Genomic DNA, 12,533 nt, shown 5'->3' with positions numbered 1-12,533 from the left:
CGCGGGAAACAAATACCAACAGCCATGGTGGTGGCGGGGGACCCCGGGCCGCCCGCCCGGCTGCGGCCGTCCCGAGTGGGCCGACGGGGCTGGGCTGGCTGCCCAGGGGAGACCCGGCCCGCACCGATGGGAAGGAGCGGGCAGGTGTTTGTGGGAGGGGGTTCCTCCTGTGTGGCTTTAAAGGGGCTCCCGGGCAGCTGTCCATCCGTCGCTCTAGCGCTAGGCTTGGTGTAGGTTCACAGGTACTCCCTGCCCGAAGTCAGGCCGGGAGCGAGGAGGCAGCTCTTTCCCGAGCGGTACCCTTGGATGGGCTCTTCCGAACAGCGTATGTTGAGTGTCTGCTCTTGGAAGTTTGAAATGCTCCAGCTAAAATACAACGTTACAATTACGAAAAAAAATTTATAAATTGCGATTCACTTCATCATGAGAAGAATTGCCTTATGTTTAGAGTGGCAGAGCATTGGAACAGGCGGCCCAGGGAGATAATGGAGTCTCCCTGTCTGGGAGCATTCAAACTCCACCTGGACGGATTTCTGTGTAACCTGCTGTGGGTGATCCTGCCTTGGCAGGAGGATTGAGCTAGATGATCCCCAGATCCCTTCCAACCTCAATATTACTATGATTCTGTGATAGGTGTCTACATTATTTACTATTGTGAGCAGAAATTGTCTCAGAATCTTTTTTCTAAGGTTTTCCAGCCCTTATGTGCAGCCCCTTTTCAGATGGTGAGAGTTCAGATAGCTTGTGTGTCATGCAGAGCCGCACTGCTGTTGCTGGTTGGTGTTGCATCCCCCTGATGTGCAGGCTGATAGTTAGATGGAGCTTGCAGTGAAGTGATTTTAATAACCATTTGTTTTGTAGGTGAAGCAGCATTTGGCAGGCTAGGAAAGCATGCTTCTTGAGAAAAGCCTTGCCTCTTACGTGACTACATTCAGCTTGGCTGCATTATTGATTTTTGACACTAACGTGGCATTTATTTACATTAAATGCTTTAGCTACTAAATGGTCACAACCATATTTTTTCTGAAATTAAGATGCAACCATGCTGAACACCTTGTATGTAGGTTTTTAGTGCTTGATAAATCTTTCAGGGTCCTGCAGTTGTTTTTTTGCCAGATGTGGTGAGCTTGTGCCGCTGAGTGTTATCTCCGTAGTTAGTAGCTTCTCAGTGTCTTGCATTAACACAACACTGGCACTCCCCTTTCACGAGGAGCCTTTAGTATACTACTGCATAAGGCTTTCTATTAAAAGTCTTCCAGATTTTTGTTGAACTTAAGTTATTCAAGCAGAAGGCTCTCTTGCCTTTTTTTTAAAATTAAATAGAAATATGTTGGAGGGATTCAGCAGCAATAAGTCAATCTTTGTTAATTTTTCATTTGGACAGAGTTTGGTGTGAAACACACTTTTTCTCTGTGGGAAAGAAAATGCTTAGGGAATTCAGACTTGGGGAGAGGCTGCTTAATTTAGTTTGCAGGTAAAAGCTCCTATATGAAGAATGCTCTTCTAAGAAACAATTTAAAAAATTGCCTAAGCTCTGAATCTAAGGCAAAAACCTTCAGAATTTGTGTGTGCTTGGGGGTTGATACTGCTGAGCAGTTAAATTATTTGAAACACTTGCTTCTATTGAACATGCTTGCTGCAGTTGATGGCACCAAGAATGGAGAAACCCACTACGATGCTGTCAGTGGCTACCTGCTGGGAAGGCCACATTGCTTGTAGGGGGCAAAAGCTTCCACTGGTGGATCTTGAAGGACGCTAGCTAGGAAAAAGAACCCAGAAACAAAGGACAGGGAAATTAAAGTTGAAAAGCCAGGAAATGGGCCTAATCTCACTTCTGAACTTTGCTTTGGGATGAATTTGTGAAAAAAATAAGGAAAACAATCCTTCAAAATCTGAAGTTGATATGTGTAGGAACTGACAGGCTAGTATCTAAATTCCTTACCTTGCTGAATGGCCCGTGGTGTTAACAGTATGATTTACAAGTGGATGGAATGAAAGTTTTATTTCTGTGGATGTAGGAAGTATGACACAAAGTCATATTAAAAAAGTTCTGTGGTTAAGAATATGAAAGTGGGAATTGCCAAAAATCACCTGCCTGTACAGTCACCGACTATCTAATTCAGAAGTATTTGGTAGTCTTAAAGGTGATTGTGGAATGCCGCCTTCTCTTGCTCCTTCCTCACTGGACGCCAGCCTCATTCAGTGCACAGAGGAGATAATGCTCATTGACTAATTAACTGGGTAGTCCTATTTATTGTTAAAAGTGGGTCAGTGCCTCATTCTATCATGCATGTTACTCTAATCCTGCTTTGAGTACCGGATTATTAATTTACTTATAGGTTTTTCTGTGGTAATCACAAGGGCTCCCCAAATACCAACTTATTTTCACCACATGGGTGGTAAGAATGTTGAGTGATAAGGAGATGGTGAGCAGTGAAAAGGCAAGAAATATTCCAGTGTGGAAGTATTCCACTGTTACAGTATGAAGAGGAAGGAGCAGCTGACATCCTCAGAGCTAACCAGGAGGAGTTTCTCAGGTGATGTGTGGTTAAGCTATTCTGTGCCCATAAACGTTTGGAGTGCTAACATCTGACAGAATTCCAGAAGTGATCCGATAGTCTTGGAAGAAAACTCTCCTTGGCATTATTAAATACAAAAACATCCGCATCTCTGGATCAGACTCATCTTCCCCTACATATATGTAGCTGAAAGCCTGCTGGGAAAGCCTGCTTTATCCTTGTCTCATAGTTATGCTTTTGTCCGCATAGATACTGCTGTCCAGTGTCAGAGATGATGAGGTGTTGAGCTTAATGTGGCTTTGGCTTGATGGTGTGGGTTATTGTATTCCTGGGGGGGTAAGGCTGACCATGCCCATGAGCTCCACCCACTCTCAGAAGGCAGCACTGCTGTTCGCTGCCCCCAGAATATTTGGCATGGAGCACGTGTTCAAAGCACCGTTCCTGCTTCTTCCACCAGACTTGAGTGCTCAGCCTTCTGCATGGTTCACCTTCCGAGAGTAAGGTGGCCAGCTGACTGCTTATAGGATAGGAAATGTAGTTGATATTGCCTATCTAAAATTTTATTTAAAAACATTAATCCTTTTTACATAGAACTTCTGTGACAAGATAAGGGGGAAAGGAAAAGAATGCATTTTCTCCAAATTTTGTAGCTACTTAAATTTGCTCGTGGTACTTTTCTAATAGATGTATGTCCCACATGTCTAAAGGCTAGAGAAGAAGCAGAGGTGGAGTAATGACTGGTACTTGCTTTTTGGGGGAAAATATATGTTTGGTTAACAGGGTTTAAAGGAGTAGCTTATGGAAGGAGAGCATGGTAGCATGAAGAATTTCTCTTGTATGTGCCCTCTGTTCTCTGTAGCACTTTGCAGCTTCTGTAAGCAGCAGACCAGCAGCCTGCTTTGCTGCATGCTGTGGGCTCATTCCTAGGCTGCCGTCCCTTCTCAGTGCTGCCTGAGGAAAGGTTTAGAGGGAAGTGTTGTGGTATTAAAATGTATCATGCCTATACCTAGGTCAGATAAATTAAAGCTGCATGGACAACTGCCATTGTATTTGTTAGCTTTCAAGTAGTTGAAATTGAACAGATGTAATATTCTTTTGCATATAGATCTCATATTATATATTGATGGGTACAAGCTGAAGTATGGCTCCAAACATTTGCTAATTTTTGCCCCACTTTTTGCTGTGAAGTTCATAATACTTAGTACTCACCCTTTCTTCTGGCTTTTGATTCCTATAAAACACTGGGCTGCTGAGCTGAGGAGTGCTGGGTGTGCTCTGGGCCCAGTGGCTGCCTGTGAGGAGCTGGCCACAGCAGCAGTGCTGCTGCTGCTGTGTGAGTTTACAGTGCCAGAGCCTAACCCACCCTCTCACTGTGACATGTTTGCATCTGGTTCTCTGCTAGAAAGCCTTTTGCAAAAGCCCTCCTAGGAAATCTGTAGTTGGAAAACAGGTCTGTGTTTCTGCAAGGTGGCATTTTTCTATGGTTGCTGAGAACAGCCCATCTGTGAATAGACTTTATTGACAGCCTGCGAGAAGGTGGAAAGGACATCAAGACTTGGCATGTGTTGGGTTGGCCTAATAAAAGCATTGTGTTTGTTTTCACAGCCCTAATAAAAGCATTATTTCTGTTTTCACAGCCAGCCATCTGCATGTTGTGTCCAGTCAGGGCAGTAGTGGCCACTGCTGTAGCAATTCCATATGCAATTGCTCCATGTTTGGTTTAGTGAGCATTACAACTTAGGTTTTGTGGAATCCCTAAATACGTCAGGCTCAGAGTGGAAAGACATAGACATTTGTGAATGTTCTGGTTTTTAAAGGATGCTTGATTCTTTACCAGGACACTCCTTTTTAAACAAGATGAAGCAGCTGTTACAGAAAAAATAGAAAGATAGCTATTTATGAAAACTGATACTAAAGGTAATCTGTTGGATTACATTTCTTAATGCAGTGAAACTGGTCAGGGTTATTCTAAATGTGGGTTTTTGTTATCTTTGGTAACATTTCAGTATTTACAAGTTGAAGTGTTTAGAAACAGTTGTATGAAACTTTTAAGTACAAGTATGGTTGCAGTATGTCACATACTCGTCACTTTTCCTGGGGTTTGTTTCTTCTCCACTTCTGTGGAGAAAGTACATGTTATAGTAAAGGTGTATGGTTGAGAATTCTTTTTCCAAACATGTTTGTACTTTCTGTGAGTGATGCTGTATTAGTTGTGTACCTCACCTGGGTTTTTTTTTCCTTTAGAGGTACCTTCCTCTTTAATTTTCATTATGCCTTTTCCAGGAGTTGACAGATCATACAATTTTCATCTTGTTTTGCTCTGAATATTTTTAAGGGAAAAAATGGGAAAAAAATTCTTGGCATTTGGAGACTGATACAATTGAGAATTGAAGAGTAAAACCAATAACCTCTTAGAGATGCGTGAGAGGAAATGAAAGTTACTGAGTTCACTTAATCATTTTGTCTCATATGCCAGCTCCAGAAATCAGGCAATTAGACATGGGTTTTCTTTTTGCTTTTATGGTTTCATGTGGAAATAACAGAATCACAGAATATTCTGAGTTGGAAGGGACTCACAAGGATCTGTTAAGTGAAGGGCCCATAGGAGGAAAATTATTTGGGAGAGCTTAGGAAAAAGAGAAGGAAAAGTTTCTTAATCGGCAAAGTTATTTGAGATTTTGAGGGCAGTGAAACTTCAAAAAAATTGCACTATTAATTTGCTTTCATTTTATCTGTTTAGATACCTTGTGGTTTTTCCTTATTGCATAGGAAGTGCATTCAGAGTTCAGATATTTCACAAGAATTGTGGATATCTGAGGAGTATTGGTAATTACTTGTAGGACCCCCCTGTGTTGGGTACTGAAGAATACTGTACCGCTGTTACTCTTGTCATTGTTTTCCGGATTCAAAGGCAAACATGGAAAGGAGTGTGAGTGTGGGGGTGGTTTTGTTATAGGAGCAAACTCTCTGCTATATTGGAAGCTTGTTTTTCAAGACTGAGGACATGCCTATTTAATTTCTGTCTAGCAGGTATTAGAAACTGATTTTTTTAGGTATTGCTGTAGGAGTGGGCCTTCAGGAATGATTTGAATGTCCAGAAAGTAGTGACTCTGAGGGTTAGCTCAGGAAGGTTTCCATGTGTAAGGAACCAGCTAGAAGCAAATTTAGACTCTTGTGGGTAAAGTGGACAAATGGTAAGTAAGGCTAGGGTAATAGACACAAGCATTTCTATAGAACCTCTAAAGCAGAAAAAATAATCTTGGTTGTGAGGCAGTTGATGAAAAGGGGTCAGTGCAGGGATTTAGATCGTAAGCTGATGTGGCTGATGTTTTCCTGATTTGTTGCTTTCTAGTAAAAATGTTATGCTTTACGCCACCAGAAAAATGGTGTGGTGAATCACTGTGTGTGTATGGACATGAGTTGAAATTGATCACACTCTTGTGTGCATGTAGGCTTCATGAGTCTTTCAGTAGTTAAAAAAGTTCCAATCATGTGGTTGCCTTGTTTGATTCTCAGATATTTTGTGCTTAGAACTTACTTGTATTTTTTAATTTGCTTTTTAACAGCCTTTTACTCCTGACCTTTTTAAAATTTGAGAATAGAGTTATAGAAACAAAGCACAGATGTGTAAAAGTGGGAGCAGAGACCCACATTATACAAGTTGTTGTCAAATTGGTCATACAATGTGTGATTCCTGTAGTTTATGGATAGTCTCTCAACTTGAGTTGGTCTGCTGCTGAGGCAAATGGCAAGAAGACTTTTCCTTTCTTTTCTGCATTCTCCCATCTGCTGTGAAAAATATCCTTATGTTCTCTTCAGGTTATCTGCACAAGCTTCATGCAATTATTTTTATAAAAAGTTGAGTTTTAGTTGGAGGCATTAAAACAAAAGCTTAAATGTTTGAAAAAATTGATGCAATTTATTGAACAGTTCAATGCAATTTTTTAGGAATTGTAAAAGATCTTGGACAGGGTTAGCTCTGAAAGCTATGGTATTAAGTAATTGTATCACTTTAAATTGCTGTTTCTGATAACAGAATCGTTCTGATTACTCTTTTGAGAAAGTATCAACTTTAATTTGTATTATCACTGTGCTTTTGGATTTGGTCCATGAGGAGGAGTGCAGCTGCTCTGGACTCTGTAACAACACTTTTACAAAGCAGAAGGATGGCACCTATGCTGTTTTTCTGTCTTCATCAGATGCTTCATCTTCATCAGATGCTTCTATGATATGTGAGGTATATAAAAAAAAGACAGCCCAACCATTTACTATTATGGTAAAGATAGCTGTTTTCCTTTGCTTGCCCATGAATATCTCGTAGTGTAGTGGGAGTGTTTGTAAATAAGGCAGCATTTCCCAGACTGTTTTGCTTCCTGTCTGCCTTTCAGCCAACTTGGTTCATTTGTGCTGTCCTCCCTCCGACTGCACTCTGTCACAGTGTCCTAACCCAGGCGTGTGCTTTCATTTTTGCCTCTCATGCCTGGAAGCATCGTTCATTTTCTTTGTCTGGTGCCTCTATTTCAGAGATTCCTAGTCTGTGTTTCAAAACATTGCATTAAATGAGAGAGGCATAAGAACAGCGGAGAATCCAATTTCCCTAACAAGTTCCAAGTAGGAGCACTGTAGAGAAAATAGCACTGAGGTGTGCAAGTGAGGTTAGCACCACCAGCACAGGATTTCCTGATGTGCAGAAATGTACATGTCAGAGGAGCTTACACTCGTTTTTCTTTTTGTACTGACACCTTGTTGCTTCTGGGTGACTAAAAGGACACATCTTAAATTACTTACTTAGATAAGCTTTGTATAAATGTTTTATTGTTTTTGTCTCAATATTAGGATAGCTATCTCTGTAAATTCATCTGGTGATATGGCACTGTAGTTTTTACTGCTTTATATCTAGCTGAGATAACACCTTGTCCTTAGGATGCACATGTATGCAGTGAACCTATGATTCAGTTTACCAGCATGTGAAAAGTGCACTGTTGCTGTGCTGAGAGTTTAAATCAAGACAATATATAAACTTTTTACCCAGCCTAAAAATAATTGTACATTTAGAAAAAAAGTACTAATAGCAAAATGCATCATTTGAATCCATGTTTTATTACCTTGCCAGAAATCTTTAAAATATTGTTTTGAAAATTGTCAGCTAAATCTGTTGTGGCCTTGCTTTAGCCCATTCACTTTGGGAGTAATATATCACATTATTGGAAAGGATCCTTTCTTGTGTTATGAACAGTGTCTGAGATCATCAGTGCTGATACTAGGTTCATTAAAGTAGTAGTCTAGGATAATACAGTATTTGTTTACTCATTAGTGAAATCACAGAATGAAAACATCAGAAAATATTTTCAGGCAGTATTAGTGTTCTGACAGTGTTAGTGTTAGACAAGGCAAGCATTAAACTAAAATTCGCTGAAACTGACCCCTTCAGTTAAAGCACATGTGTTGTGTTCATGGCAGTACTACTCAAGCGCTTAAGCTGTGATGAGATACTTTGTTTCTGAAAAATGTCATTGTAATGAGTAAGGCAAAAGTAACTATCTAACTATCTTTTTTTTTTTCCCTCTTTGGTGTCTGCATCTGGCGGGAAGCCTACTTTCTGCTAAAATTCTGTGGGAGAGGAATTATATAAGAAGATATTTATTTTTAATTGCAGTTGTCACATTAAGCTGCAGTGTTACTCACCAAGCAAGAAAAGTATTAGATAATGTGTATAAAAAGTAGAAAATTTTGTCTTAATTTCTCAAGACATTCTATTTAATTTCTTTCCAGAATTGCCAGGATGTACCTTCTGTCTTGAATATTGATGGAATTTAGAAATTTGTTCTGTTTTCACACAGCTGCTTACATAACATGTTACCATTTTTTTCCCCTCTGGATTCTTCGTTGTTTGCTTGCGCATCCATCTTTACTCAGACCTGCCTGGTCAGCCTTTCTGCTTTTATAAGGAAGTTTTTGCTTCTGTCCAAGAAGAACCTGTATAGGATAGTGCTGCTGCACAACAAAAAGGCTTATTCCTTTAACAAAAAATAGCTAATCCAGGGTTTTCCTAAAATTGCCTGAACTTACTAAAGTTGTAATCAATCTCTTAAAAGAGAATAGACAGACATAAGAAGAATTTCATTGGTATTTTAATAGCATGGTGGATGGAATGTTTTAAAGTGTTTGCTTGCAATTGTTCTATAGGAAAGATTTGGATAGATAAATCAAATACAGGGACTGATGTGAATTAGTAAATATATAAAAATAAAAACTTTATGAGGACTGGAGTTTTTTTTCCCCAGCCTAGGCTTCCACTTTCTTAATACCATACTACTGGTGTGGTAAAGTGTGCCCACTTCCGCAGACCTTTTATGGGTTGCTTATGATAAATAATTTTTCTCAACTTGTGGTCTTCAAGAAGCAAGTGAGAATTTCTATTTTGCTAAATGATTGGCAGACGGAGGAGAAAGTTGTCTGCTTCTCATAGAGAAGGCCAGGTGGCAAATACAGTAAAAATGCTTTGGCTGTTCAGGTATTTGCTGGGCTATCAGCAGTGTAGAAGCTGAATGTCCCTTTGAACACAAATGGAGTATGTATTGAATACTTTTTTTTCACTCTATAAGTAATGCAAGAATTACTTTTTTTTGTCTTTTCTGCAGGCTTAATTTTCTTGCTACTTGCTACAGGGAAGTCAGTTTAAGAAACCTAGTATTGAATTTTCTTTTGAAGACAATAGTTATACTTGCCACTTTTAGAGCATTCTGTTCTAAACCTGAGCTACTGCCAAGAAAACTGTCCTCTGCTCCAATAAGTGTACTTTTGCTGGTTTTCTTTTGGTTGTTCCTGTGGAATATGCTTTCTTGTGCTCTGAGTCCCTCTGCTAGCAGTATGTTTCTAGACAGTTTGGAAGAGGACAATAAAAATCCTTGGTGTTGAAAGCCATTTTGAAGTTGCTGTGGTACCAGTGGAACTGAGTGCTGTGAAGGTGGGTCAGCACTGGAGTACAGCGATTTGTTGGAGTGGCACAATAAGGTTGATTGGTATGGCCAAACCATAGCACTTCAGTACAGAGATGATAAAAGGAAATGTTCTCGAGTAGCTTCTGCTGTTTGAAGTGCCCTGTTAGATATCACTGTGCCAATAGCCTAAATTGTAGCTTTGAGCAGCTTTAAGTGTCTTGGATAGGCTGGTGTAGGAAATAGCAGCAGTAGAAAGGCTGCAGTGTCAAAGATCCCAGCAGCAGCCTCAGCCTTGCTCAGCTCCGGGGTTGCTGCCCAAAGCCTGCTCCTGTCTGCAGCTTGACCTGCCTGGCACTGAGGGTGCTTCAGCCAGAGCAGGAGCAGAGCACCTGGTGCTGTATCTGTGCCCTGGCAAGGTTACTGTCACAGATTCAAGTGCTTTGTTTGGATACTGGGTGACTGAGCTGTACCACCTGTTTGGAGTTACTGCAGGCCAGCTCTGGGGTTTCTCAGTGTGGAAAAACTTGTAAGTTTTCATCTGCTTCTTCCCGGTTTGAAGGACTTTGTGCATTTAACTGTGTTTGTTCAAGGGAGAAATGGAGGTACCTGAATTCTCATGATGGCTCTAGTGTCGTGAGAAGCAGTAATAATAGTCTTTTTCTTAATTCTCTAACAGAGCCTGAAGGATTTGGAAAGCTTGATGGTGTCATCTGAGGGAGTATCTTGCTAGTTTGTTAAAAATTGGATAGACTTGATAATTTCAGGCAAAGGCATAAGATGAAGTAGCAGATATACTGCTTATACTGCTGAAATTTTATAGTGTACCTTGAAATGACAGCTGTTCCTGTCATAAAACAGTTTTCCTGGTCAGTCAAGGTGTAGCATAAAAGCTGAAGGAGGTTTTGATAACCACTGAAGTATAGGCAGAGAAAGCTATGTTGGAAATACATTTTTAGAATAAATAAAAACCACAGTTAAAACCTTGGATAATTTACGGGCAAACTGGACTGAAACTGCCTACAATTAGACATGGATTTGCCATCTTTTTTGTTTTCTGGTATGAACGAGTCCTAGTATTTTTCATGATTCCAGAAAAACCCTGTGTAAGATGCTAACCATCACAGTGTAAGTTAGCAACTGACTGTAGCAGGAGGATGAGACAGTAACTGGCATTACTGCAGACATTACTATTTTGCATAGTATAGCAGTTGAACTATAAAATACTTTTCCTAGACTTCTGAATGTGGCTTTCCCAAATGAAGGCAAAAGAGGAACAGTCATTTAAAAGACAAATCCAAAAAGTTTTGTCTTTTTTAGGGCTTTAGCAAGAGAACATCTGAAGTTTCTATGTGGCTACTTACTTAAAATTATGAAGGAGGAGCTAAGGCATGGCTAGTGGAGGGAGTTTTATTTTCCTATTCTCTTAATAACTTTTAAAATTTTTCTAAAAAGAACTAGCAATTCATTAATAATTAGCATCTTTAAAGTTTCTTAGGTGTTTCCTTCAAACCTACAGAATATAGGTAGGTTTGAACATACAAATAATGTTCTCGATTTGACAGCAAAAATTCAATAATCTTTTTCCCTTGCAAAACTGATGTTTATTGCCACTGAGATATTCCATTTATTTCGTCTCTCACATAGTTCTCCATTTGAAGTGGTGTTGGTGTTACCTCCAGTGGGCTGATTTATGCAGCTCTAGTCTCAGGAGAGTGCAGCTGGACAGTGTTTCCTTCTGTCGGTGGTGTGCGTGCTAGTCATCATCCTCCTCCAGCCCTTCCTGTGGTTACGTATGACTGTAGTTCTTTTGCTGTTTCCTGTGCCTAGCACATGGAAATGGTCACCAGGTTGTGGAGTCTGTTTTGGAGGGAAAATTCCTGTTCTATTGAAAATTGAGGGTTTATAGTATGCATTCGTTTAGCTGTGCCACTAAATTGCATTTTATTTCCTTTGAGGATTAGGATCAGGAAGTCGTTTCCAGGTGTCACCACCTGGCTGTGAGCCCTCCCAGAAGTTCAAGTTGGGTAGTTTGGTACAGGATGTTCCTCTGAGTCGGATGTGTGCCTTCCTACCTTGAAGCTACCAATTACTCATGCCTGTTGGCTCGCAGTGGCCTGGCCATACTGATGAGTGTCTTTATAATTTACTGTGGGTCCTTTTACAGAAGGTTCATTTGAACTACAGCTTGCATACCATTGTAAATGCCTTTTATTTTTCCCTGTCAAAGTAATACCTGCTTGAGAGTTTTGTGTTAATTATGACAGCTTCTTGTTTTCTTTGTAACTTTTTTGTACTGAATTAATTTATATGTGGTTAAAGTTTTGTATGTTGGATCCTTGTTTCGATGGGATGAATATCTTGCATCTTTGACACTTGCTTTCAATGTAAAGGATTTTTTTGGCTACATTTCAGGAGATTGTTGCCACTTTACAAAGAATGAGGTGATGAAAATTGTCTTAAGCTCTTAAGGAAGCATTTAAAGTGTTTATGCTTTCTGTGAAAGGGTTTGAGATGTTTTTAAGCGTGCATTTTCTATATGTTACCCTTTAAAAGAACCAGTGCATCCCGTTCCAGACTCTACCTAACACATATATTTTCAAGAAGGGCATGCAAGAGTATGGGTCTTTGTAAAATAAGCTTGCCTTCTAGCTTTTTAAATGGATTTATTTTCTTTTTGATATCATTATTGTGCTCGTTATTCTTGTTTCTAAAGTTCAGACTCCTCATTGCTTTTCTGCATTTGTGCTGTAACTTCATGCTACAAATGCTCTCATTTAGTAACTTTTCATTAACTTCCTTTTTCATGGTATGCACTATTTTGTTTTTGGTTGTTTTGCTGAGAAGACAGTAGTACCATATTCTATTACCCTGTGGGGAAAAAAAAATAAATCTATACATATAATAGATACTAGTTAATAAACCCATGGCTAAGGAAATGTTTTCTGAGGCATTATTTTTTTCTCTTTTCCTTTTAGTTCCCGGAATGGATGGTGGTGGGTTAGCTGATGCTAATCTAACGGATTCATACTTTAGCACCAGCTTCATTGGCGTTAATGGATTTGGAAGTCCTGCT

The 12,533-nt window shown here is 39.8% G+C and overlaps 1 protein-coding gene across 3 annotated transcripts in view; it reads left to right on the top strand.

Moving 5' to 3' along the window:
• The first annotated feature begins 12,440 nt into the window (after window positions 1–12,440).
• Window positions 12,441–12,533, top strand: part of PAN3 (poly(A) specific ribonuclease subunit PAN3) — a 66,073-nt gene continuing 65,980 nt past the window's right edge. The window contains exon 1 of one of the 3 annotated variants that reach the window (XM_014311774.2): window positions 12,441–12,533. This exon is cut by the window's right edge and continues 30 nt beyond it. In XM_014311774.2, the coding sequence (XP_014167249.1) occupies window positions 12,444–12,533 (90 nt within the window). In that variant the 5' untranslated portion in view covers window positions 12,441–12,443. The other 2 variants (XM_031066127.1, XM_031066128.1) reach the window with 2 other exon arrangements.

This window comes from Geospiza fortis, unplaced genomic scaffold, assembly GCF_000277835.1.
Source record: "Geospiza fortis unplaced genomic scaffold, GeoFor_1.0 scaffold16, whole genome shotgun sequence".
Taxonomy (NCBI): domain Eukaryota; kingdom Metazoa; phylum Chordata; class Aves; order Passeriformes; family Thraupidae; genus Geospiza; species Geospiza fortis.
The sequence above is the reverse complement of the archived record's forward strand: the minus strand, read 5'-3'. Positions and strand labels throughout refer to the sequence as shown.